Here is a 23,206-nt window from a genome sequence, read left to right on the forward strand (position 1 = left end):
AGGAAAAGAAGGAAAAGAAGAAGAAGGCAAATGATATATGATGCAGTTAGGAAGGAAGCACGATTCCTTTTTCGCTAATTTGATTCCATTACATTCCGGCAGTGACGTGCAAAAAAATGACTTTCGGCAAATGAACTTTCTTAATTTGAGAAACTTTATTTTTCAGTAAATTACGAAGATACTGTATGATATCGGATACTGTTCCAATTTTATCAAGATTTAGATTTTAATGGTGACGGAGAATGAAGAGAGCACAAACTCTAATTTTTATTATTGAATGTTTTGATGTTGTTTGAAATATTCTCAAATCTCTTAAGTCAAGAAAATGCGGTTTCGGACTTCTTTCATAAGATTTTTGAAGTAGACGAAAACGTGTAATTTGTCTGAATTTTTTGTCGAAATGTTCAACTTCATCTATATTTGGAATTGAGTACCACGCAACGAACACTCATTACTTTTCTGTAAGATACATAGATCCATTTTTACGTCACCGTCCTTGATCAGATATAAACGAGGTCATTGTTCTTCCCACTTGCACGGATCCATTTACATGAAATTTTATTAAGTAATAAAATTACTGAATAGTTTTCTAGCGGCAAGGAAAACAGTTGCATTTTACCAAAATTACGTTTTTAATATAAAAATCAATGACTCTATAACTTGAGGTTTCCTTTCCTATTCCAACATTTTCAATGCACTTACATCCGTTCAGATATACAGTAGCGAGCATAAGTGAGCACCCCTAGGTACTTTTATGTGTAACTCAGCTGAATCATGTCCGTTTTGCCTAAACTTTTTTTTGAAAAGAAGCCAAAATATTCAGCAATACGAATATATGTTTTTTGAAAAAGTTACTGAGTTTTTTGTTTCGAAATGTTGGAAAATGATCAGATAAACAAATAATTATGTTGAATTGGCTTCTCAACTCCTGATCATCGTACTAGAGCTCCAGAAGTCACAAGTAGTGCCCTCGGAAAAATCTTCATAACTCATCAAAAAAGGCTTCAAATTAGCCGAAACATGCACCAAAAGATGTGTCTTGAGTTTTTCTACACACCAACATCAAAAAATTACAGATTAAGAAAAAATAATTTTTCTAATTTTTTCACTAAAATGTTTTTTTAATTCCTATTTTTTCTCAATTTCTGGTATTTTCTGACTACAACACGAACAAGGAACACATAGATGTGTTTTATTATGTGTGATAAAGCATCGTGCATGCAGTTTTTGAAAGTTATGTTTGTTTTTCATCCAGAAAATACCAGAAATTGAGAAAAAATAGGAATTTAAAAAATTTTTAGAGAAAAATATTAGAAAAATTATTTTTTCTTAATCTGTAATTTTCTGATGTTGGTTTGTAGAAAAACACAAGACACGTCTTTTGGTGCATGTTTCGGCTAATTTGAAACCTTTTTTGATGAGTTATGAAGATTTTTCCGAGGGCACTACTTTTGACTTCTGGAGCTCTAGTACGATGATCAGGAGTTGAGAAGCCAATTCAACATAATTCTTTGTTTATTTGAACATGTTCCATCATTTTGACATCAAAAACTCAACAACTCCAAGAGAAAAATAAAAAGTTTTTTTTCGAATTTTCCAATCAAGATCAGGAAAAATCGATTATCGTAAAAATCAGTGATGGAAGTTTTTCAAAAAACATATATTCGTATTGCTGAATATTTTGGCTTCTTTTCAAAAAAAAGTTTAGGCAAAACGGACATGCTTCAGCTGAGTTACACATAAAAGTACCTAGGGGTGCTCACTTATGCTCGCTACTGTATGGTTTAAAAAAAATTTACAAAAAAAACAACTGAATGCTGACTAATTCTATCATCGGAACAATTTTTAATCTTCGAGAGTTGTGAACTGTAAAAACCACGCTGAAGATAACAACAACGATACTGTAATTTTTGTCAGCAACTTACACATTATAAAGGAGAGCTACTGATTTTCCAAATATAGTGAGTTTGAAATAAATTTTATTGAAGTTAGGAAATTTATACAAATATTCAAACAAGTTTTCATAATTTCGAAATCGATTCAATCGGCGTTTCCGTTTGTGATACTCGACACCCAAATAACTTCCGTAGATTCAAGGAGATCTGAAACTGAAATAAAGCGTTGAAAAGATAGTTCGCACTCTGGAAAATCACTTCAAATACGTTCTAAAACATGCGAAATATTTTATTTACATTTAATTCGAAAACGGGGAGAATTGGTCACGACGGAGAGACACACAAGTATATATCTAAAATCGAATGGGGGAAGAGATCTGAATATGAGAACAAGGGAAATATAAAATTCAGGTGCAAATCAATATAGAGGGTAACATCGGAAGGAATATCAGACAAAAAATCAGATTCATGCTTGAAAAATCAATTAAAACTAGCCCGTGGACCAGTGATTGAAGTGTTATTGATCGATAGATAAGTCTTTTTCGTTTCGTTTTCCACATCAGGCGGGCAGTACAAAACATCACGTAACCTAGAAGACAAGAGGAGTTTTTGATGCGGAGATTTAAATTCAATTAGTTGGAAAAAGAAGAAACAACTTACCTTCTGCGGAATTTTGTTGAGAAAAGAGTATACAGAAGTGGGTTGCTGGCGGAGCAAGTCATTGCAAGAGCATTCAAAAGAAGAATGAATTCATATGGTGGATGGATTGAAACATTCAGGATTGCTCTAAAGATATATGTATGTATCAAGTGGCAGAATGAAAATAAACTCACTTGGATAGGAACATGACTTGAATTGGAGAGTAACAAATGAAATATACAGCCACACAAGCAATCAACATTTTCACGACATTTCTTCTGGTACGAAGAGCTTCGGCACCACGAACTGACAGTTTGTTCTCGAGACAAGAACGAGCTGAAAATGCATGTTTTTTGTACGGAACTGAGACGGATGGGTTTACTTTCACTCTGAAGAGTTGGATCTTTGCACCAGAGACACTTGGCAACTTTCGTGTAAACTCCGATTATTATCAAGCATGGAACAAAATAGAATAGCAGAAATTCAGTCAGTTTATATCTCTGCCACCAGATTGATTTTCCAGCCGTATTCGAACAGGTTGCTAGAAACAAATAGTTGGTTAGTTGAAGACTCAAAAAGTGACTTACTTGTTTTCACCGAATGCAAAACGGCATATGGAGATGCGAAGCATGCAACGAAGATCCATGAAGCGCATACCGTAATCAGAGCATTTCGACGAGAACAAAGATGGCGGGCATGAATTGGAAGAACGATTGCGATGTATCTGAACTCAATTTTCATGTTGTTACCGGAACATTTTGGAACGTTTTACACGAGACAGCAATTGGAACAGAAATTCCCAAAAGGAAAGATGGCCCTTGCTTCTCTAATGCATACTTTCTCAATAGCTCTACAATTCTTTCACTTCCCTACAGTGTTCCTACGCTGACTCACACAAAGTTCAGTCTTTAGAAATCAAAATTTTGCTCGAACTTTGCACTTTTCACTCCGATCTTTGTCATATTCTCTTCGTAAAGTGTATTTTAAACTTCTCACCTTTCAATGCAAACAATCATTTGAGTTGAAATGGATGCGAACAAGAAGACACATTCAAGATACCTGCACACTGGACACATAAATGATGGCAATAACCTGAAGTGGTTTTGAGTTTAGAATCAAGAAGAACCAGGAACTAACCAGTCATATGTATCGAAGAAAACTGGAGAAATCCATTCTGGAATTGTGAAGATTAGATTGGCGAGATCAGCAACTGCCAGGTTGAGCAACAGGATATTCATCACTGACTTTCTCATATTTCTGTCTCCAGCGATTGCATAAATGACGAATACATTTCCAATGATTCCAACGACCGATAAGATGATGAACAATCCAGCGAATGGGATTGTCGCCACCACCGACATCGTGTCAACCGGATTACTGTAACATTCTGACTTGATTGAAAATACGAGATCAGAGTCGGGGAAAACGGATGATTGTCAGATCTCAAAAACTGAAAAGGAAGTGCTTTCAAAGAGTTCAAAATTGTGAAGTTCTTAAAAAACTTATCAACCAAATTAAAAGAAATTAAAGGCCAGACTAACCATGAGTAAACAAACGAGACTTACAATGGAATTTTAAGTCTCAAGAAACGAAATTGCCTGAGATCACCGCAATTTTATTATCAATTTATACACTTTTACATGCAAGATTCTTGAAGAAAGCATTCTTTTTGTATTTTGAGTCGAGTCACGGTTTTATGAAGTTGTAAAATGTCATGTTTTCACGCGTTTTTTGACATCTGGTGTTGAGTTTTACTAGAAGTAAGAAATCAGAAGCTGATAGAAGAAAACTCTATTGGAAACAATTATATTAAGTAAATAAATGTGATTCTAAACTCTATTTATAACAAAATTATTCGTTCAAGCTCTGCTCCTTATTCTGCAAAAGCAGTTAAGGCGGAGCTTGTGTTTTGATTTGAATCTTGAACGGAAATGAGATAACCTAGATGATAGATATGTTAAGGATATAGATTTCATTATTTCCAATAGGAATTTTCTGAGCGAACAATCGATCAAAAAGATAAATAGATTCTGAAATACAAAGAGTAATCCTTTGATTTCTTCTTCAAAGTGTAACTAGACTTAGCATAAAAAGATTAGTATAAATATCGGATGTCATCAGAATAAAACGAGAGTTAACTAAAAAAGCAGAGAGTATGAATGCTCAGATAGAAACATCTAATTGGGGAGAAAACTCTCATTTCGCGTAGGAGGATCTCGGAGAAGACACGAAGTGGTTCTTGCTGTAGGTGTCAATTGGAAATGAGCAGAGTTCAAAGAGGAGATTCCTTTGTGATAAATTAGATGGGATCGGAAATAACAAAATGACATCTTTGACCTCAAACAAATGAATAAAAATAGAAGAGTTTATTGTGGAGAATCAATTAAAACATCACAAGAATATCTTAGATAGAGCCTATTAGTGTGATGCATAAGGCCTAAGATTAGTTCGAAAAAGAAGAGATTTTCGACGGAAAAAGAGTTGAGAAACATGAATGGGCGGAGTTTGCAAGATGTATGTGTGACTTTGAGACTAAAGAAAAAAGAGATGAGAAGGTATTTTGGAAAACGAAGAATGCTTTTGAAAGAATCAACTGGGAGAAAACTTCTCAAACTTCTTGTTTTAACTTCTTCACTTTGAATTAGACTGAATTTCTGGTGTAGAAAATCCGGTGTAGTTTCCAATAATTTCAGACTTTTCAACAAGATCAAACTGTTCAGAGAATGTATTCGAATGGAAAGGATTTCTCAATCAGACTAGACAGATTCTTTTCTCTTTCCTCTCACCGTGAGATTTCAGAAATTGAGTTTTCTTTAGAAGATTATATGCTTTAGAGTATACTTTATCCATTTCATAAGAATTTGAAAACAATTTTATATTTGATCTGAGTAACTGATTCTTGAAAAACGGGAATAAATGAAATATCAGTTTATTGTTGAAAGGTTTCCACATTTTGTGTATTGGATTTTTGTTTTATAAGTATTCTCAAAAAAAGCCAAAAGTCGGGTTCTAACGGGGGTCAGTCCAACATCAGAAAACTACAAATTCTGAGTTCTGCAGAGATTTGAAATCAGTTGAAAGATTCAATTCATGCGTCATTCATTTTTCAATGTTTAGAATTTTTCTCTGCATACAAAATGATTTTTCTCTCTGATTTTTTTTTTCAAAAAGAATATGAATCTGGAGGCTGAGAATGAATTTTTAATAAGTATTGATATCACAAGAGGAGAAAAAAGAAGTTGATTGTTCTGGAACATTCTCAAAACGAGGCTACAATTTCAAATTTTAACAAAACCCGAAAAAACCATGTGCTCAGTCTCTCATCTGCTGAACAAATATTTCTATTGAAAATTATTTTCTAACGAGGAACAGTGTCTAGTAAAAAAGACGGAAAAGCGTCAAAAATCAAACGAAAATTTATTCGAACACTCTTTCCGTTTTGACCTGAATTAATGAAATAAAAGTATAAAAACAAGAAAAAAGAAAAAGGGAAGAAGAAGTTCCAAGAAGTTATTAGAAAAAGAGAGATAGAGAGATCTAACAAAGTGCTTGAAAAGGGAGTCTGGTTGTTTGAAAGCAAGAAGCAAATCTCAATCTTTTCTGCAAACTACCCGTAAGAAGAAATTGGAAAAAGGAAGATTCTGGACAGGAAACAAGGATTTTTTCGGTCATGAATGTCACGTATTGACGTGATTCAACGGTTCTGTTTCAATGATAAATTGTGTCACCAGGGAGTCAAAAGTCAGATTTATAGAACTTCCGGAAAACCGAAATGGAATCATCAGAATACATTTGTTAATTCGTTTGAGTCATAATTTATTAAATATGTTTGTCTTTTGAATTTCAAGTATTTCAATTTTCCAATTTCTGAAATTTAAATAACTGGTTTTACTGAATTGCAAAAAGCTGAAAACACGAGAGCCCAGCAAAAATGTACGTGATATTTCATTTCCGACCGTTTGGGGGGAGAAACTCTTATTAATCTGAAAATCAAACAAAGCTGCCGTTTCGGAAAAATCCCTCCGTTATTCGGTAATAAGAAAAATACAAAAGAATATCACACTACATACAGTACTTTTTTGAATAAAATGTTGACTACTTGAAGAATATAGTCTGAAAATAAAAGTGGGAGAAGTAAAGTCTCAACATTGACATTGACAGTTTTGAACCGAACACCAATTGAACTCTTCTCCCATTTCTTCTTCATCTTCTTCTTCTATTTCATCTGATTTTCGAATGGGTGCAAATGGAAAAAAGAGCAAAATACTGGGTCAGCAGTGGCACAGCACACGGCAATTCACAGTTGCCGTTTTGTTGAAACAGTGTTGAACGATTTATGTAACGAGAGAATTAGAAATGGCTGAGCAAATAGAAAACTGACTCACAACTGGCTGACACAGTCTCAAAAGTACTGTAAAATTGGTGACTACTGATCGAAAAGCATACGGTAGATGCATGTTTAGTTTCGGTTTTACTTTAGGTTTTCTGATGAACTGATATGGATTTGGAGTCGATAGTTCAAAGGAATAAGTAACTTTTTTAAATATATAATACAAAAAGTCGATCAAAGATACAAATCTATTTGAACAGATGCAGAAGTAACTTCGATTGAATTCCAAAAAAAAACGGCTCTATTGGCAAAGAATGGTCCCAACCGCAAAAAACGGTCCCAACCGCAAAGAATGGTCCCAACCGCAAAGAATGGTTCCAAAATTTTGGGTGACCCAAATTTCCGAATTACATGGTCCCAACCGCAAAGAATGGTCCCAACCGCAAAGGATGGTCCCAAAATTTTGGGTGACCCAACTTTCAGAATTGAATGGTCCCTACCGCAAAAAATGGTCCCTCAAAATTGATACGAAAAACGTTTCACCATTCTCTTAGGCTTAGGTTTCTTAGAAATTGGGAAAAAAATTGACAAATACGATTAATAATCGGTTTTGTCAATTTTTTCACCAATTTCTAAGAAACCTAAGCCTAAGAGAATGGTGAAAAGTTTTTCGTATCAATTTTGAAGGACCATTCTTTGCGGTTGGGACCATTCTTTGCGGTAGGGACCATTCAATTCGGAAAGTTGGGTCACCCAAAATTTTGGGACCATCCTTTGCGGTTGGGACCATTCTTTGCGGTTGGGACCATGTAAGTCTTTGGGACCGTTCTTTTATTTTTTGGGACCGTTCTTTGCGTTTGGGACCATTATTTGCCAATAGAGCCAAAAAAACTTATTTTTTCCGCGTCATTTTCGTCTGATGCATAAGAAATTACTGTGTGAATGAATCCTAAGGGAATTAGAAGAATGAATGAGAAAAAGGAGTTGATTCTAAATTCAAATGTGTGGAAAAAGTACTTATCTCTTCTTCTTCTTCTTCTTCTTCATTCTTTAGTGCAAACGACGATGAAAGTGAGCAAGAAGTTTGAGAAGTTTTGTTCGAAGAGAAAAGCTATCAGAAAAGTCAGGAATTGATACTGGATTTGTTTGCCCCTTCTTTTTATTGATTTCTCCTTCTTCCATTTTCCGCACTGAATATCATACTTTGAGCAACCTTTTCTAATTCTAAGAACAAAAAGTTCTTTTTCTGTATTATTTTTTCTAGACCAAAAGCCAGTTCTTTATTTTTTTCTTAACTCTGGTAATGTTGAAAGTTATAATGATGTTCAAGAGAAAAGAGGAAATAATTAAGAATTCGTACAAACCCAAATTAGGTTAGTCACATTGCTTGTTAAAATTTCCGAAAATACTGAAACGGACAGACTGAATATGTTCCCGTCTTACTTTAGCTAAATTCTGAAATTACAGAATGATCTCATTGCGCCGGAAGTTCGAATTTCTCGACGTGCGGATTCCCAGATTTAGTGATACTCGATTTAGATGTCAATGAATGGACACTTAATAGAATTCAACCGAAACCATGTCAAATGAATGTATCGTATTAAATGAATGAGATTGGAAAGACATTCGAGGAAGGGGAGGAGCATGAAAGAGAAATGATTTCAGAAATGACGAACATTGGCTCATTTTGCCATAGAGATTCAAATAAAAGGGCCATTAAAATTCGAAGGATGGAGTCGAAGGAAATTATATTCCTTCTTTTCTATTTTATTACTATCCATTACTATGGAAATGAGAAAAAGCACCGTAAAGGCCACGGCCTCATGACTTTTTTGAATCACGATGAAGTGAATGAAAATCTCACGAGAGGAAAGAAAAAAAACGAGGTGAACAGTGCTGACAGGTGTTTTGATGATGTCACAAAATCTTGTTAAAAACCAAGAATGAAGGCGTTCCGTTTTTTTGCAAACAGAAAATGTAGTCCCACGCATTTCTCAGATATAATGAGATATACAGCAACATTCTATGTGATTCATACATAATTTCATTCGTATCTCAACTAGTTTGAAATGGAAACAATGGAATCGGGAATCAGAAGAAAAAAAGAAAGAGAAGAACTTTGAATAAATTTCGCATCGCTCCGCCGAATTTGGACAATTTGGTTATTTTTGAAACGATATGAACTGGGCACCAGATCAGAAAACAACAGAACGAGAAGGGCATTGAAGTGGAACTATTTGATAGGAAGGATAAAAATAATGACTTTTGTGTTTCATATACTTAGTATCTACATGGCCCCTATTCACTACAATTTAGATGTTATTGATGAATCAAATACAAATGTCCACCAACTTGACACAAGTGTGAAAAGTCATATCAGATGCTATCAGATTGGATCATATTAAAAAAATAACTTATTAACACGAAAATGTAGCATTGTGATCAATCTGAAACGGAATCGTTCGTTTTTTGAATTTTTTCCACTGATCACAAATCTCTTCTCGAATCTCTGAATATCCGTTTTATGTCACTTGTGCAAAATTAGAAAATGGGTTTGTAATTTAATTCTGGAAAAGACATCCGACTTGCATGTCTTTTTCCCGACACTTCATCAATTGTTTCATAAATCTTTGATCTGTTTTCTCGAAATTAGTAAAAATTGTGACGTCGTCATCGAATTTAGTTTCTGCAGAATACCAAAGTAGAAATTTCTGATGACGTGAATATGATCACGTAGAAGACATTAAAAAATATACCAGTAAACCTACCAAAGACTCCGTCTAGACAACACAATCCAAATATCAACAGTAATTGGAAACTAGACTTCAGTGTCCTCAAAACCTTCTTGTCAAAGCCCAATAGGAAACGCTTACTTTTAAACAGAATGTTCACTTTGTTATTCTGAATGTAGATGAGAACATGAAAACGAAGATTTAGTTTCAATTAAATGACATCAAAACATAGTTTTCTATCTTGCACGTACGCATTTTGAATTACGGCACGGAGTCCTACAGTAGGATTAGGAAAACTATAAAAACTGATATTTTCAAATGAATTTTAAGTTAATCTCCTTTTCGAAAAGAAAGAGATTTATGGTTATGGTCTAGCTTTAAGAGAACAGGGGATTTGAACTCCAAAGCCTCCCTAATACCTCACTAAATTCGAAAATGAAACGAAAGAACTTTGGTTTTGTGTCTCATCCAAAAATCTTAACGTTAAGGACACGTTCGTTGTTTTTCCGAGAAAGGAAAAAAAGAAAAAGGGCGAAAATGGGAAGAGATGAAATGAAAATGACACTCAATTTAGGCGAAGAGGAGATTGGAGAAAAACATAAACGGATAAACGGCAAGCTATTTTTATTGGTCTTGTGGTAATTTCGTATAGATTATAGTATAAAAATTTGATTCTGCCCTGCCATTTTTTGTGGGCAAAACAAAAATGGGATAATTGGGTAAATATAAACACGATTTGTTATATAAGGTACTGTAGTTTGAGAGAAGAGTGAAGGGGTTGGGAGAACGTTTCAAAGAACTTGGAATTGGTGTTTTAAACGTCTCAAGTTGTAGCTTCAGTTGATTTAAATCTGCTACCAGTGAAAATACTTTTGACATGATAAAGTTGGTGGATCAATCAGAGAAATTCCTTCCCTCAGAAGCGACTGTAGAATGTTTTTACACAATATCTCCAGCAAGTTATATATTGTATTTGATTTAAAGCCTTGCTTAGGATTAGCCAAAATAGTTTTCATAACAAAAATCAAACGTTGATTCTAAATAATTAGAAGTATAAATCCAGTCGATGATTCAACTAAACTTGGTAACAAGTTCAATAAAATGTTGGTTCAATTTGTTTTTGTTTTTTTTTCGAATAAAATCAGACGAGTTTACTCCCCCAAATTCCTCAATTCTCTTGCTTTGGTTCTTCTCCGTTTTTCTCCGTTGTTTCGAGTAGATCCTGACTCTATCTCTATTCTGATATTTCCCAAGGGGAGTCCCTGGTATTCAGAAGGTTCCCTCCCGCTTTTTCTCCTCGTTTACTCTATTTATCCCACTCACCTTGCCATTTGGGAAACTTTTCAGATGAACATCAAAGGAGAAAAAGCAGAAATCGTGGAGAAAACAGGAAGAGGGACACGAATGAAAACCGAGAAAAAGGAGTGAAGAAAAGGATGAAGGATAGAGGGCAACAATGAAATTATTGTGGCAAAAAGAGATAGAGGAACATGTCTCCGAATCAGATGGAACAGGCGAGAAAAAAGACTGAAATTGTATGAAAGGAATGAAAAACACACATGTAGAGCGATTTTGTCGAGGAAGTAGAATAACTCAGAAAATAGTATGTGGTTCATTTTGCAGGTTGTTATGATATAAACCAAACGGATATTTTTTGAAAAATCATTTTTCTTTAAAGATTGCAAATAAGAAGTTTTGTATAAGTACGAAAGGGAGAAGAGAAAGAAATATAACCGATTGAACTCTAGATTGAGTAGATAAAAGTGCATGGGTCTGATAACTGTTGATTTGGATGAACTGGTCTGTCCAGACGTGACCCTCTACTGAATAAACATTATCTTTAGATTCATTCAAAGACGATTCATGATAATCTCATGCAGTTAAACATGGCTATTCTCATAGAAACTCGGCACAAAGTTCCCAAAACAATAGGATATTTCTGACTTCCTCTATGCATATGCAGACAGACACCATACTGAAAATAAGATTATGAAAATGAGTTATCCTGAAATGTGAAACCAGGCGGCCGAGATCTACATGACAGAGAACAATGGGATAAACAAAAATAACAAATACAAACAAACGGAACTCTGAATTTCAAAGCCCACAACATTTTATTACTATAATATTCTCGAGCCCACCGTCGTTTAAACATGGACTAGAAGGAAATGAAGATAAAGAAGACAAAAAGTTTGAAGCTCGAACCGTAAGATCAACTCATTCGAAGCGTAAAGATTGCAGTCTTTGTTCTTCGTTTTCGAGTAGGAGTTGTCTCTTTTTTTGAGCCGACAAAAGAATACGGAATTATTCAGCAACACACAAGAGAGCAAAGGTATCCGTGTCAGGTACACATTTGAAGGAAAAGATGGGGAGAATTGAATATTTTCTCTTGAGATTTCCGGATGTTTGCAAAAAAAAAATCTGAAGAATAAAAAATTAGAAATTATCGAAGTTTACAATGTTTACAAAGTCTCTTTCTCTGATTAAAAAAAACTTTTGAACGTTTTTTCAAACACTTAACAAATTTTCACGTTTTTGGGAAAAGAAGATGTTTCCCGTGAAGTTTCGTTGAGTTCTAGATATCTCCCTCGAATGTAAAAACGCGAATTCGTTTTTGATTCCCATTAAAAAGTTAAATAATCGGAGGATGCACGAAAAGGAAGATGATGGTGAAGAGGATAATGACCATCTGTTGGAAGAAGATAAATACGGAAGATTGGTGAGATAAATTGATTAGTTTTGAAGTTTTCATTATATTCTCAGATTTGTCGAAAGACAAGAACAGTGTATCCACACGGAGAAAAGTTAACACGAGAGAATGTAGAGGAGGCGTTCAACGAAGAATCTCCAGCTATTAGTTTGTCATCGGAAGTGTTTTCGGATAGAGAGATAACTGTGAATTCCAATTCACCGTTAACACCAAACCCTAAACTTTTTATCGGTGGGGCAACTGAGACTGAGGCGGAGAACATGATCGGATTTTGTGGATTCGTTGTTTACTATCGTATGCCAGAAGATGGAACGATGCAGTTTTCTCTTCCATTGATGCTGGCTTACAGGTTTGTCTATTCTTGATTCAAACAGATGAGCATTTTTCATATTTTTACAGATCGTCCCAAGGGGATCATTTCCACTTCCCCATCAGCCAGAGCAAACACTATGATTCTTATCGAAAATTGAACAGAAGTATGTTTCGAGTGGAATGTGACGACGTTTCAATTCATTCTAGTGACCACGGTAGATTGGTTCCTGGATTCTTCTCACTTGCTGCTCTTATCAAACACTACAAAACGTTTGCATACCATGATACTGAAAATGGTATATTGGAGACATTTCCAATAAGCTTGATCAATAAAAAACGAAAGTAACACAGGGAACAGAAGTGAAAACAGTGAAAAACAAGGTTAACGCATGACATAATAAGTATCATTAGAAACAATCTAAAAACCGATCGAGATTTACAGTATATACCGGCTTGAATAGAAACATAACTAACAAAACAAGTAAGTAAAAACTTCTGTCTGTGATTAATCTAAGGGAGAAGATCAACAGGACGACTTTCCTCGGTCCATTTCTGCAAAACAATTGTTTTCAAGTGATTATTCAAATTTTAGCCAACCGATGGCTTGTTTTGTTTCCAGTGATCTGGAGTCACAGATCTTTCGCGTCGAAATTGGACTCCACCACGTCCTCGAACTTTGATTCCGAAGTCATCTTTGCGCACATCGCGGTACATTCGGCGACTATCATGGTCTCCTCTTCTTCCAACCTTAATAACATGTTCTACATTTATCTATCTTTTTCTGAAGTAAACCTCTGGGCGGTATTCACGAGACTTCGATCGACTCCTCTCTCGACGTCTTGGCTTTCCTGTGGTAGTTGAGGATGTGGTTTTAGCCTGATCGTTGTCCCGGTAAAGCCACGATTTTGGAACATCTGGAATTTCAACACTCGCTTCTTTCTTTTTCTTTGCTTCTAAAGCTGCCATCTCTTCTTCTGTTTTCGCTAGTTTCTTTTTTCTGATCATTTCTCCACAATTAGTAATAAGAACTTTCCCACGCGGCTTCGATTTCTCGTCCACATCAAGATTTTCAATGAGATCAACAGTTTCTTGTCCTCTGACCACCTGAAAATGAAGTTGAAGTTTCAAAAATATACTGCTCATCTTTTTTGGTAATTATCTTATTCTCAGTTATACCTCTCCAAAAACAACATGTTTTCCGTTACAATGTGGAGCAGGTGCTGTGGTGATAAAAAATTGCGACGAATTCGAGTTGGGGCCTTTGTTGGCCATTGATAACAAGTATGGTTTTGTGTGCTTCAGGACAAATTTTTCATCGTCAAAGTAGCGCCCATAAACTGAGAACCCTCCTCGACCATCTCCATCAGTAATGTCTCCTCCCTTAAAAATAAAACTATTGGAGCTGGAGCTGGAGTGTAATTTGGAAGTTTTCTGACCTGAATCATAAACTTTCTAACAATTCTATGTATTTCGCTTCCTTTGTAGTGTAGACGAGCTTTATTGTTCGGAGCCATTCCGACTTCCCCGGTACAAAGTGCACGGAAATTCTCACATGTCTTTGGAGCTAAAATTATGTTCATTTTACGATAATATTACGCATTCAACCTTCTTTAATGAACAGTTTGATTTCAATGCGACCCACTGGCTTTTCATCGAGTGAAATATCGAGAAAAACCCTTTTCTCAGTCGAACTCATTATGAAAAAGGATGCGTTCTGAAAACTCAAGTTGTTCTGAGATACGAAACGTTAAATTTTCTAGTTTAAGACCAAGTGTCTAACGAAGAAATATGGATAACTCAGAAAATTCAACAAACAAGAACATTTGAAACACAAATTTTTAGGCCATTCATATATTTTTTGGGTGCAAACGAGTAATCACAATCGGAAACCGTGACTTTAAACAATAAATAACAAATACATTATGAAGATTTAAAGCTCTTCGTGTTCCTGAGATGCAGATTCTGAACCGACGTATTTGTTGACGAACTCTTCGAACTTCTCGAGGTTTCTGTCTCCGTCATAATCGATTGGTGTGGAAGATCCTGCTGGCCAGAGTTTCAAAGTCGGGAAGGAATTGACTTTAATATCAGCGAGCTGAAAAATCTTTAATATGTATTTATGAAAGCAAGTAACGCATATACCTCATTGAGAGTAGCATCAAGCTTCGCAATGACGACCTTTGGATTTGACTCGTACTTCTCTGCGAGCTGGTCCCAGACAGGAACGAGTTGTTTGCAATGTCCACACCATGGAGCATAGAACTTGACAAAAACTGTTTTAGTTTCATCAAGAGCAATCTCGTGGAAGTTTGAGGCAACCAACACTTTCACTGGCTGTGCATTCCAGTCTTCTGGAAGTTCTTGAGCTTTCAAGTCCTGAGTAGCCTTTCCTTCCAAGTAAGAGTTAGTGAAGGCTTCATAGTCCTCTCCGTCATGTGGCTTGAACTTCTCGACTTGGTCGGCTAAGCTAACGATTCTGTTGGCTGGTGTGTTTTTGGCATCGACTCCAAGGAATTCGAGAATTCTGCCATTCTCTTCAACGTCAATGTTGAGAAGAACGAACACAACTCTTGCTCGGAACAGCTTGGCTACCTCGGTGAACTTTGCGATGGTATCGTCGAAGGCAGAGTCTGACTTTCTGATTATCAGGAAGTGGAATTTCTTGAGATCTCCTCCAACGATTTCTTGAGCAGAGTCGTGAGTGAACTCGGTGACTGGAGACAATTTGTAACCATGAATCCATTGCTTCAGGGCAATCGTGTTGGTGATTTCGGCCTCCTCGATAGTATTAGTCTCGCTATCATCTCCATCTGTGCGAATCAATGCAACACCATCAGAGTTGAGAGAAGCAGAAGATGCAATTTCAGCAGATCCAGCAACAGCGAAGAACGTGTCATCGGCAGAGTCAGCAACTTCGTTGAAAATAGTAGAAGCCTCAGACTTGGCATCCTGGAAATATGAAACAATCATTTTAAACTACACGGAAATAAACATACTTGGAAGTATCCAATCACAACAACTCTATTCTTGCTCTTCAAATTCTCGAGCTGCTCAGAAGTCTCCACAACGGTGACAGTTGGTCCACTCTTCTTCTTAACCCAGTCAACGATTTGGGCTGTAGCACGTCCACCAGTGTATTTTGTTGGCTTGCCGCTCTTAAAGTAGAGGATCGTCGGATACCCGCGAACCTCAAACTTCGAAGCCAGAGCTTGGTTTTCAGTGGCGTCTACTTTGGCTAGTCTGATTTCTGATCCTTCTTCTTTCAGCAAATCGGCAGCTTCGTCGTATTTTGGAGCCAGAGACTTGCAGTGTCCGCACCATGGGGCGTAGAACTTGACAAGTACGAACTCATTTCCATTAATAGTCTCTTCGAAGTTGCTCTGAAAATGAACCAATAGAGACAATGAGAACGCTGAAAAACCTCACCTCGGAGAGAACAAGAACATTTTCGCTGTCAGCGCTGACTGCCGCGATAGAAGCGGCGAACAAGAAGATCAGAGACAATGATGGTGACATAATTACCTGAAAATTTGAACTCATTTGATAATTTTTACGATAGCAATATCGTCGATCAGTTGAAAAGAACACAAGGAGCTATGCGTTAGTTGGCACGGTCGACAAAAGAGGTAAGATAGGTCTGTTGACATTAGAACGAAGTTAGATTCGAAAAATGTCAGTGGTCACACAAACGCTGACTGAGGCAGCGAGGCGCGAGAGAAAGAAGCAAAAGCGCACGTTCGAAGAAAAAAGGAGAGACAGAGAGACAAAATACGACGGCCGCTCCGTGGAGACGATGTGGGCCGAAACTGCAAAACGAGTGGACGGTGCAGTTGTGACACGTCAGCATACGCGGGCATGGACGGTTTGTCAACGTGGAGGCTGCCGTGGCGACCTCTCATGGATCACGTGAAGGAAAGTTCACGCGCTTAATGGAGTGTTGCTCAAATTCTGAGTTCGAAGAATGAACTTGGCGGGCAATAATAGGTCGAAACGAGGCAAATAAATAAGAGAAAATAATCAGGATTGATAATCCTGAGCGTAAATCTGATGATACGTTTCATAAAATATCCAGGCTCAAGGGTACTAGTTGAAGGAAGGAACCACGCGAAAGATTGCAACGGGCCCGTACGGGTGACTTTTAAGCAAGAAAAAAGTCTGGTCAACAGTTGATTATTTCGGTCGCATGAAGATTTACGTGCACCAGGTCCCGGCGCGAAAAATGGAATCAGCTGTGTACTACTCGAGGAAAAGTGATCGATGCTTGAAAAACAGCAGACTTGAAATTTTCAAGTTCCTAAATATGCCGTTTTCAATTCTACGGGGAGGTTTTCCGTGGTTTGAAAAAGTTTCTTCGCTCGATGGTTCATTAATGTTACGTGTTTTCAGCTTCTATTATGCAAGTTTGGATAATTCTGTTATTGATTCCTAACTCTGCGTGTGGTTTCTACGTCAAATCTCCAAACGATAAGGAGCAAAACGATGTGTCGGATTTTAATAGGCCGATCGCGGAGAAACTTCGGTCAAATGTACTATAGAAAGAGAATACTTAAAAACTAATGATGTTTACAGTCGAATAGTATCGAATTGTTCGGTCAACGGGTAGAAGTGCCGGGATGGATGAATAAGGCAGCTGAGGAAACAAGAGGAATGTTTGATTCGGCGTCAAATCTCTTTGGAAAGGGTACAGTAAGTATATAACATTGACGGTGGGAGGGGTCATATTGACACACTTGTCTTTAGGCCACGTCGCGCAAATCATCGGAAGGCTTGATGACAAATTTGAAGAAAGACGAAACTACCAGAATCTGGTTCGCAGTTTATCTCAACATTCTTGTTGTTGTTCTGATTTACGTGTTCATCACAATTAAACTGGTACTTTATAGAGTTCAATGTGAAAACAAACATTGTTTTTAGGCACTCTTATCACTCAGCGAAGGACAAATGGAACGCAAGAAGAGAAACAGTTTCAGCTCACATGTTGCTTTCGATTCCCCGGACTACAATCTTCCTTTGACGAGCATAGCAACTAGAAACACTAGAATAAGTGCTCCGATGAATCTGGACAATCCAACATCTGACTTTGAAATTGCAAGAGAAGTATGCGAAGACGAAGTTCTTGAAAACGTCGCAGCCCTCGATTTTGACGCCATCCCATCAACTGATTGCGATAGATCATTCTAGACTTTCTTTGATTAGAACCTGTCATGTAAATATTATTGATACTAATTTTTTATTATTTGACACAATTTTACCGCACGGTCAGTCAATAAATCTCGGTTTCCTTATACTCTTGATTCCTGCTTGATCCGACTATTAAAAGAAAAAGTGGATGAAATGACCTTGTGCTTGGAGGCGAGTAATCGTCCAAGCGATTTCGGGAAAACTGGGACAATGTATCTTCAGAAACACTGGGTTATGCTTCCGCAAGAGATAGAAAAACGGAAAAAGAATCATTAATCGTGTACGCGAGTTTCATTGTGCCACTTTGTGTGCAATCCTAGGCAGAACATATCGTTAAAATAATGCGGGAATGAATGTTGAAAACTTGAATCAAGCTTCGCAGAGAATTATAATCTACTTCAGTTTTCAAATCTGGAAAAAAAACGGGAAGTAAGAGCGGTCACATGGTTTTGGTCATTTCGTAACACTTCGCTGCCTGGGTCTCTCTGTGTTTCATGACTCACGCTGGCTTTATAAATTTCCCTTTAAAAGTTGTTATTTCTTCAATGCTGAACACCATATTTTCTCTTTTCCAGAAACGTCCATCTAATAATACTCCAATGATTATGTAAGCCTAATAGAATAATTTCATGAAACAACCTAGTTTTCAGGGATGCTGAAAATATATCGAACGAATGTTTCGAACAAATCTTCCATCGATTGGACAAACAGTCGCTTGTGAATTGTATCTTGGTTAGTTTATCAGCGTATTATGTGTATTTGCAATGTATAGTTAACTTTCCAGACCTGTCATCGTTTTGAGCAGCTTATTTCCAGCTGTGCGTTTTGGGTAGAGCATGCTCGCGTTCAAGGCATTCCAGACGTTTTGCCATCTCTAGATTGGCGAAGAGCATCGAATAACAAAAAATTTGGCGGCAATGGAAACAACGAGATTGATGTATCGACTTTTAACTTTGATATGAAGCGAATTGTTAGTCAAAGCTCCTCGCCATTCATATATTATCTTTTCTAGGTTCTCAGTGGTCGTGGTTATTCTCCAATTACTCCTCTCTTCGTTTCTCACTTTGAAGCTGCTCGAGATCACACTATTCGAGGTGTGCTTCGTTCGGACGATTTTTCGATTCGAGGACCTGCTGACGGGTGATTGATTTTTAAATAAATTCTTATGAAATATTTGTTGCAGAATCAAAATGGAAATCGATGGCGGACATGGATGTAAGAGTCATCCTGATGTATCAAATTGTTTTGCATTTTCTTTCACTGCCGGCACTATAAGTATTTTCATTGATCTCATCCACTCCGGAATTGATGCTTGGGTTTTGGATCATGTACGTCCCAAGATTCGAATTTCACAAAAAGTTAATCACCGCCATGACTGCTCTGCGAGACTTTCGTTTGCGGCGCAACTGAATTACAATGAAACGCAGTGGATCCAAGAAATCGGAATGCGCCAAACTACAGAAAATATTAATCAAAAAAGATTCAAGTCAATTCACAGAACTTGGGAACAGTGGACCGAAAACAACTGGGAAGATTTCGTTATTGAATTTGACGACTATCCCTCGGGAATGCGTCACTTGACAGTTTTGAATGAGGGACAAGATGGAATGTTCTGGGCAGGTTTCTTTGGTCCGAAAATCGCTAACATTCAAGTTCAAGTGATAATGCCAGAAACCCCTGTTGTGAGATCATTCGAGGTGGATACTGAGAGATGTCGCGAAGATGATAATCCGAACGTGGAAGAAGAACCTGGTAGATTCGGAGTACCATTATTCATTCGTCATCGCCGAATGTGGGCCGTACCACCAGCGGTTGCTCGTCAAGCCGAAGATAACGACGACGAAGAAGACGATTAATAAGTGGCATTATTATGTTAAAAAAAACATTTTTTAAACTGTTCTGGCTATTGCTTATTAACAATAAATGCTGCATAATATCGTTCCTTTTCGAAAAATTAATTGATTTTATTTTTTAATTCATGATCTGAAATCTGTCAAATGAATGACCCAACAAGGAAATGGAAAAACTGCCCCTTATTGCATTTTTTGCCAAAGTCTGCTCGTAATGTTCCGTGCTTTGGGTGTATGACACTCTGCGTATTTTGCATCATAAATGACGACAAATTATCTTTCAAAGTTTTGGCAAAATCACCACACTTTTTTCTCGTTTCTCGTTAAACATGATTCTGTTCTGATTATGGTTTGAAATGAAAAACAACAACTCGCACATCTCGACCAGTAGTTCAATTATAGTGTAATCATCGCTTCAACTGTACATATTTAACCGTCCTTCGGTCTCAACAATCTTCGTCTTATTGATTTCCAATTTTAGTGTTCTCAATTTTGATGCGCGTTTTCTCAAGATAGCATTTTGTTGAATTCTCTGTTTTACAGATGGACACAACCGGAAGTCAAGCTGGAGCTAATAACCAACAATCGGTTCAGCCAACTGATCAATCTCCAGTGCTGAATGTCTCAGAAGCAAATTCATCCAATACTGCAGCTACAGCTGCTACGGTTAGCGGTTTTTTTCAGTTTTTAAATCGAAATTCACAACAATTTATAATTCGAGAATTATATTGCATATGGTAAACAAGAAAATAATACATTTTTTCAGGTCGTGCCATCATCGATTTCTCCGCCTGATCTTCCTATCACCCCTGCTCCTGATGCAAATGCTTCCACTAGCAACCAGGGAACATCTAGTTCAGGGTCCGCTAACTACAAATTGATGGCGACCATGAAAGGTCATACCAAGTCGATTTCTTCTGTAAAGTTCTCACCCTGCGGAAAATACCTTGGAACAAGCAGTGCCGACAAAACTGTCAAAATTTGGAATATGACCGAAATGACTTGTGAGAGAACTGTAAGAATTGAAACAACAAAACTCGGTTTTTTGAATTTAAAATCGCTATTTAGCTTGCTGGACACAAATTGGGAGTGAATGATTTCGCCTGGACGGCTGACAGCAAATCTATCGTCTCCGCATCCGATGATAAGACATTAAAAATTTTTGATGTGGCTGCTGCAAGAATGACTAAAACACTGAAAGGACATAATAACTATGTATTTTGTTGTAATTTTAATCCTCAATCGTCTCTCGTGGTTTCGGGATCGTTTGACGAATCTGTTCGAATTTGGGATGTCAAAACCGGCATGTGCATCAAAACGCTTCCTGCTCATTCTGATCCTGTCTCAGCAGTCTCATTCAATCGCGACGGCAGCCTCATTGCATCGGGATCATATGATGGCTTGGTCCGAATTTGGGATACTGCGAATGGGCAATGTATTAAAACACTGGTGGACGACGAGAATCCCCCAGTTGCATTTGTAAAGTTTTCACCCAACGGAAAGTATATACTTGCGTCAAACCTAGACAGCACTCTGAAGCTGTGGGATTTCACGAAAGGAAAAACATTGAAACAATATGTTGGTCATGAAAACAGCAAGTATTGCATTTTCGCAAATTTCTCTGTTACTGGCGGAAAGTGGATTATTAGTGGCTCCGAAGACTGCAAGCTGTACGTATGGAATCTACAGACAAAGGAAGTTGTACAGACGCTTGAAGGTCATACAGGTGAGTAAATTTATTAACATTGTTCTCAGACGAACGAAAAGTTTTTCAGAGCCCGTCCTTGCTTCTGACTGTCACCCAATGCAAAACATGATTGCTTCTGGAGCCCTCGAACCAGATAACGTTATCCGCCTGTGGCGCTCGGAGGCATAAATATCAACCCGTCTAATAACAAAAAATCTTGTTTTCTCGGTCACCGTGTATAAATTTTTTGGTAAAGCTGTAACATTCCGATCTCCATTTAATCCCATTCATCCCATTCGAAACACGGCGACCAATCAATTCCATTTTATGTCAATTTCTAAATTTGTCTAATATTTGAATAAAATTCTATAATCAGAAACACCTCATAATTTGTATGAATGCGTTTTTATCGATCTTACTTCAGGTGACTCAAAAGAAATGTATATAATGATCTTCAGAATGACAACTCGGGCAACCCAAATCTCGACTCTTGTTGAGGAAATCGCAAATGATCCAAACCTCCAAGAAGATTTGAAAATTGTAATATAAATCAAGTGTATAGTATTATTTAATTTTTAAATTTTCAGTTACCCTCAAATTACACTTTTGAAGTTCCAAAAACAATATGGAAAATCCGATCGACCAACAGCAAATATGTTGCTCTTCAATTTCCGGAAGGTCTCATCATGTATGCATGTGTTATTGCTGATATCCTGGAAAAGTATACCGGTTCTGACACTGTCATCATGGGAGATGTTACATATGGGGCGTGTTGTGTCGATGATTACACTGCGAAATCAATGGGATGTGATCTTCTGGTTCACTACGGACATAGTTGTTTAGTTCCAATTCAAAATACCGACGGGATTGCAATGCTGTACGTCTTCGTTAATATTCATATCAATTTGTCTCATTTGATCGACTGTGTAAAGGATAACTTCCAGGTGGGACTTTCTAAAATATGAGAATAACATAGCTTAGGTTTCAACTTCATATTTTACAGGGAAAACGTCTGGCTGTTGTCAGCACTGTCCAATTCATTCCATCTCTTCAAACACTTCGAGCGAATTTTAACAACGAAGATAGTTCGATTCGAATCGAAATTCCCCAATGTAAACCACTGTCACCTGGTGAAGTTCTTGGCTGCACATCACCTCGATTAGATGCTGCGAATTTTGATGCGATTGTATATCTTGGAGATGGCAGATTTCATCTTGAGTCAATTATGATTCACAACCCAACTATTGAAGCGTTCCAATATGATCCATACTCCAGAAAACTAACAAGAGAGCTGTACGACCATGATTTAATGCGAAAGAATAGGATGGGGTCTATTGAAGTCGCAAAAAGATGTAAAAAGTTTGGACTGATTCAAGGAACACTGGGACGACAAGGAAATCTCAAAGTTGTTGAAGAATTAGAAGAACAATTAAAAAGAAAAGGCAAACAATTTTTGAGAGTTTTACTCTCCGAAATTTTTCCAGAGAAACTGGCTATGTTCCCAGAAGTTGATTGCTGGGTGCAAGTGGCTTGTCCCAGATTATCTATCGACTGGGGGACTCAATTCCCCAATCCGTTACTCTACCCATTTGAGCTGGCAGTGGCTCTAGACAATGTATGAATGCCATGATGGTCTATTCTTATAATTTAATTTCAGATTGCTGTACCTGGTGACCACTGGCCGATGGATTATTACTCAAACGATTCTCTAGGCCCATGGACAAACAACCATGAATCTAACCGGCCTAAACGCGAGAAACGAAAACCACATATTGTAGTACGCGCAGAAGCGTCCTGAAAGTTTTGACAAACTTCGTTGTTATTCACCATTGTTTGTTTTTTTGTTGTTAATATAATAAACATAAAGACT

The 23,206-nt window shown here is 37.2% G+C and overlaps 8 protein-coding genes across 8 annotated transcripts; 5 read left to right on the forward strand and 3 right to left on the reverse strand.

The window, feature by feature from the left end:
• Positions 1-2,375: 2,375 nt before the first annotated feature.
• Positions 2,376-3,895, reverse strand: GCK72_009718 (uncharacterized protein; the record flags this gene model as incomplete). The annotated part of the gene is made up of 7 exons (XM_003113180.2): positions 2,376-2,484; positions 2,556-2,681; positions 2,729-2,870; positions 2,917-3,075; positions 3,122-3,258; positions 3,531-3,626; positions 3,672-3,895. 7 exons carry the CDS (start codon positions 3,893-3,895, stop codon positions 2,376-2,378), a joined length of 993 nt encoding a protein of 330 aa, XP_003113228.2.
• Positions 3,896-12,243: 8,348 nt separating this feature from the next.
• GCK72_009719 (uncharacterized protein) lies at positions 12,244-12,964 on the forward strand (the record flags this gene model as incomplete). The annotated part of the gene is made up of 3 exons (XM_003113020.2): positions 12,244-12,315; positions 12,360-12,655; positions 12,706-12,964. 3 exons carry the CDS (start codon positions 12,244-12,246, stop codon positions 12,962-12,964), a joined length of 627 nt encoding a protein of 208 aa, XP_003113068.2.
• A 164-nt stretch (positions 12,965-13,128) lies between these two features.
• GCK72_009720 (uncharacterized protein) lies at positions 13,129-14,198 on the reverse strand (the record flags this gene model as incomplete). The annotated part of the gene is made up of 5 exons (XM_053727504.1): positions 13,129-13,170; positions 13,216-13,365; positions 13,411-13,722; positions 13,795-13,998; positions 14,055-14,198. The coding sequence occupies 5 exons, from the start codon at positions 14,196-14,198 to the stop codon at positions 13,129-13,131; spliced, it is 852 nt and encodes a 283-aa protein (XP_053587081.1).
• Positions 14,199-14,548: 350 nt separating this feature from the next.
• GCK72_009721 (uncharacterized protein) lies at positions 14,549-16,134 on the reverse strand (the record flags this gene model as incomplete). The annotated part of the gene is made up of 4 exons (XM_003113122.2): positions 14,549-14,713; positions 14,761-15,567; positions 15,615-15,998; positions 16,045-16,134. 4 exons carry the CDS (start codon positions 16,132-16,134, stop codon positions 14,549-14,551), a joined length of 1,446 nt encoding a protein of 481 aa, XP_003113170.2.
• An 878-nt stretch (positions 16,135-17,012) lies between these two features.
• GCK72_009722 (uncharacterized protein) lies at positions 17,013-17,799 on the forward strand (the record flags this gene model as incomplete). Its single annotated transcript, XM_003112933.2, has 4 exons — positions 17,013-17,144; positions 17,188-17,304; positions 17,359-17,490; positions 17,533-17,799. 4 exons carry the CDS (start codon positions 17,013-17,015, stop codon positions 17,797-17,799), a joined length of 648 nt encoding a protein of 215 aa, XP_003112981.1.
• Positions 17,800-18,344: 545 nt separating this feature from the next.
• Positions 18,345-19,655, forward strand: GCK72_009723 (uncharacterized protein; the record flags this gene model as incomplete). Its single annotated transcript, XM_003113035.2, has 5 exons — positions 18,345-18,406; positions 18,450-18,531; positions 18,584-18,769; positions 18,812-18,939; positions 18,983-19,655. 5 exons carry the CDS (start codon positions 18,345-18,347, stop codon positions 19,653-19,655), a joined length of 1,131 nt encoding a protein of 376 aa, XP_003113083.2.
• Positions 19,656-20,192: 537 nt separating this feature from the next.
• GCK72_009724 (uncharacterized protein) lies at positions 20,193-21,525 on the forward strand (the record flags this gene model as incomplete). Its single annotated transcript, XM_003112812.2, has 4 exons — positions 20,193-20,315; positions 20,416-20,664; positions 20,718-21,375; positions 21,425-21,525. The coding sequence occupies 4 exons, from the start codon at positions 20,193-20,195 to the stop codon at positions 21,523-21,525; spliced, it is 1,131 nt and encodes a 376-aa protein (XP_003112860.2).
• Positions 21,526-21,795: 270 nt separating this feature from the next.
• GCK72_009725 (uncharacterized protein) lies at positions 21,796-23,134 on the forward strand (the record flags this gene model as incomplete). Its single annotated transcript, XM_053727505.1, has 4 exons — positions 21,796-21,876; positions 21,924-22,280; positions 22,340-22,951; positions 22,994-23,134. The coding sequence occupies 4 exons, from the start codon at positions 21,796-21,798 to the stop codon at positions 23,132-23,134; spliced, it is 1,191 nt and encodes a 396-aa protein (XP_053587082.1).
• Between the last annotated feature and the right edge of the window lie 72 nt (positions 23,135-23,206).

This window comes from Caenorhabditis remanei, chromosome III, assembly GCF_010183535.1.
Source record: "Caenorhabditis remanei strain PX506 chromosome III, whole genome shotgun sequence".
Taxonomy (NCBI): Eukaryota; Metazoa; Nematoda; class Chromadorea; order Rhabditida; family Rhabditidae; genus Caenorhabditis; species Caenorhabditis remanei.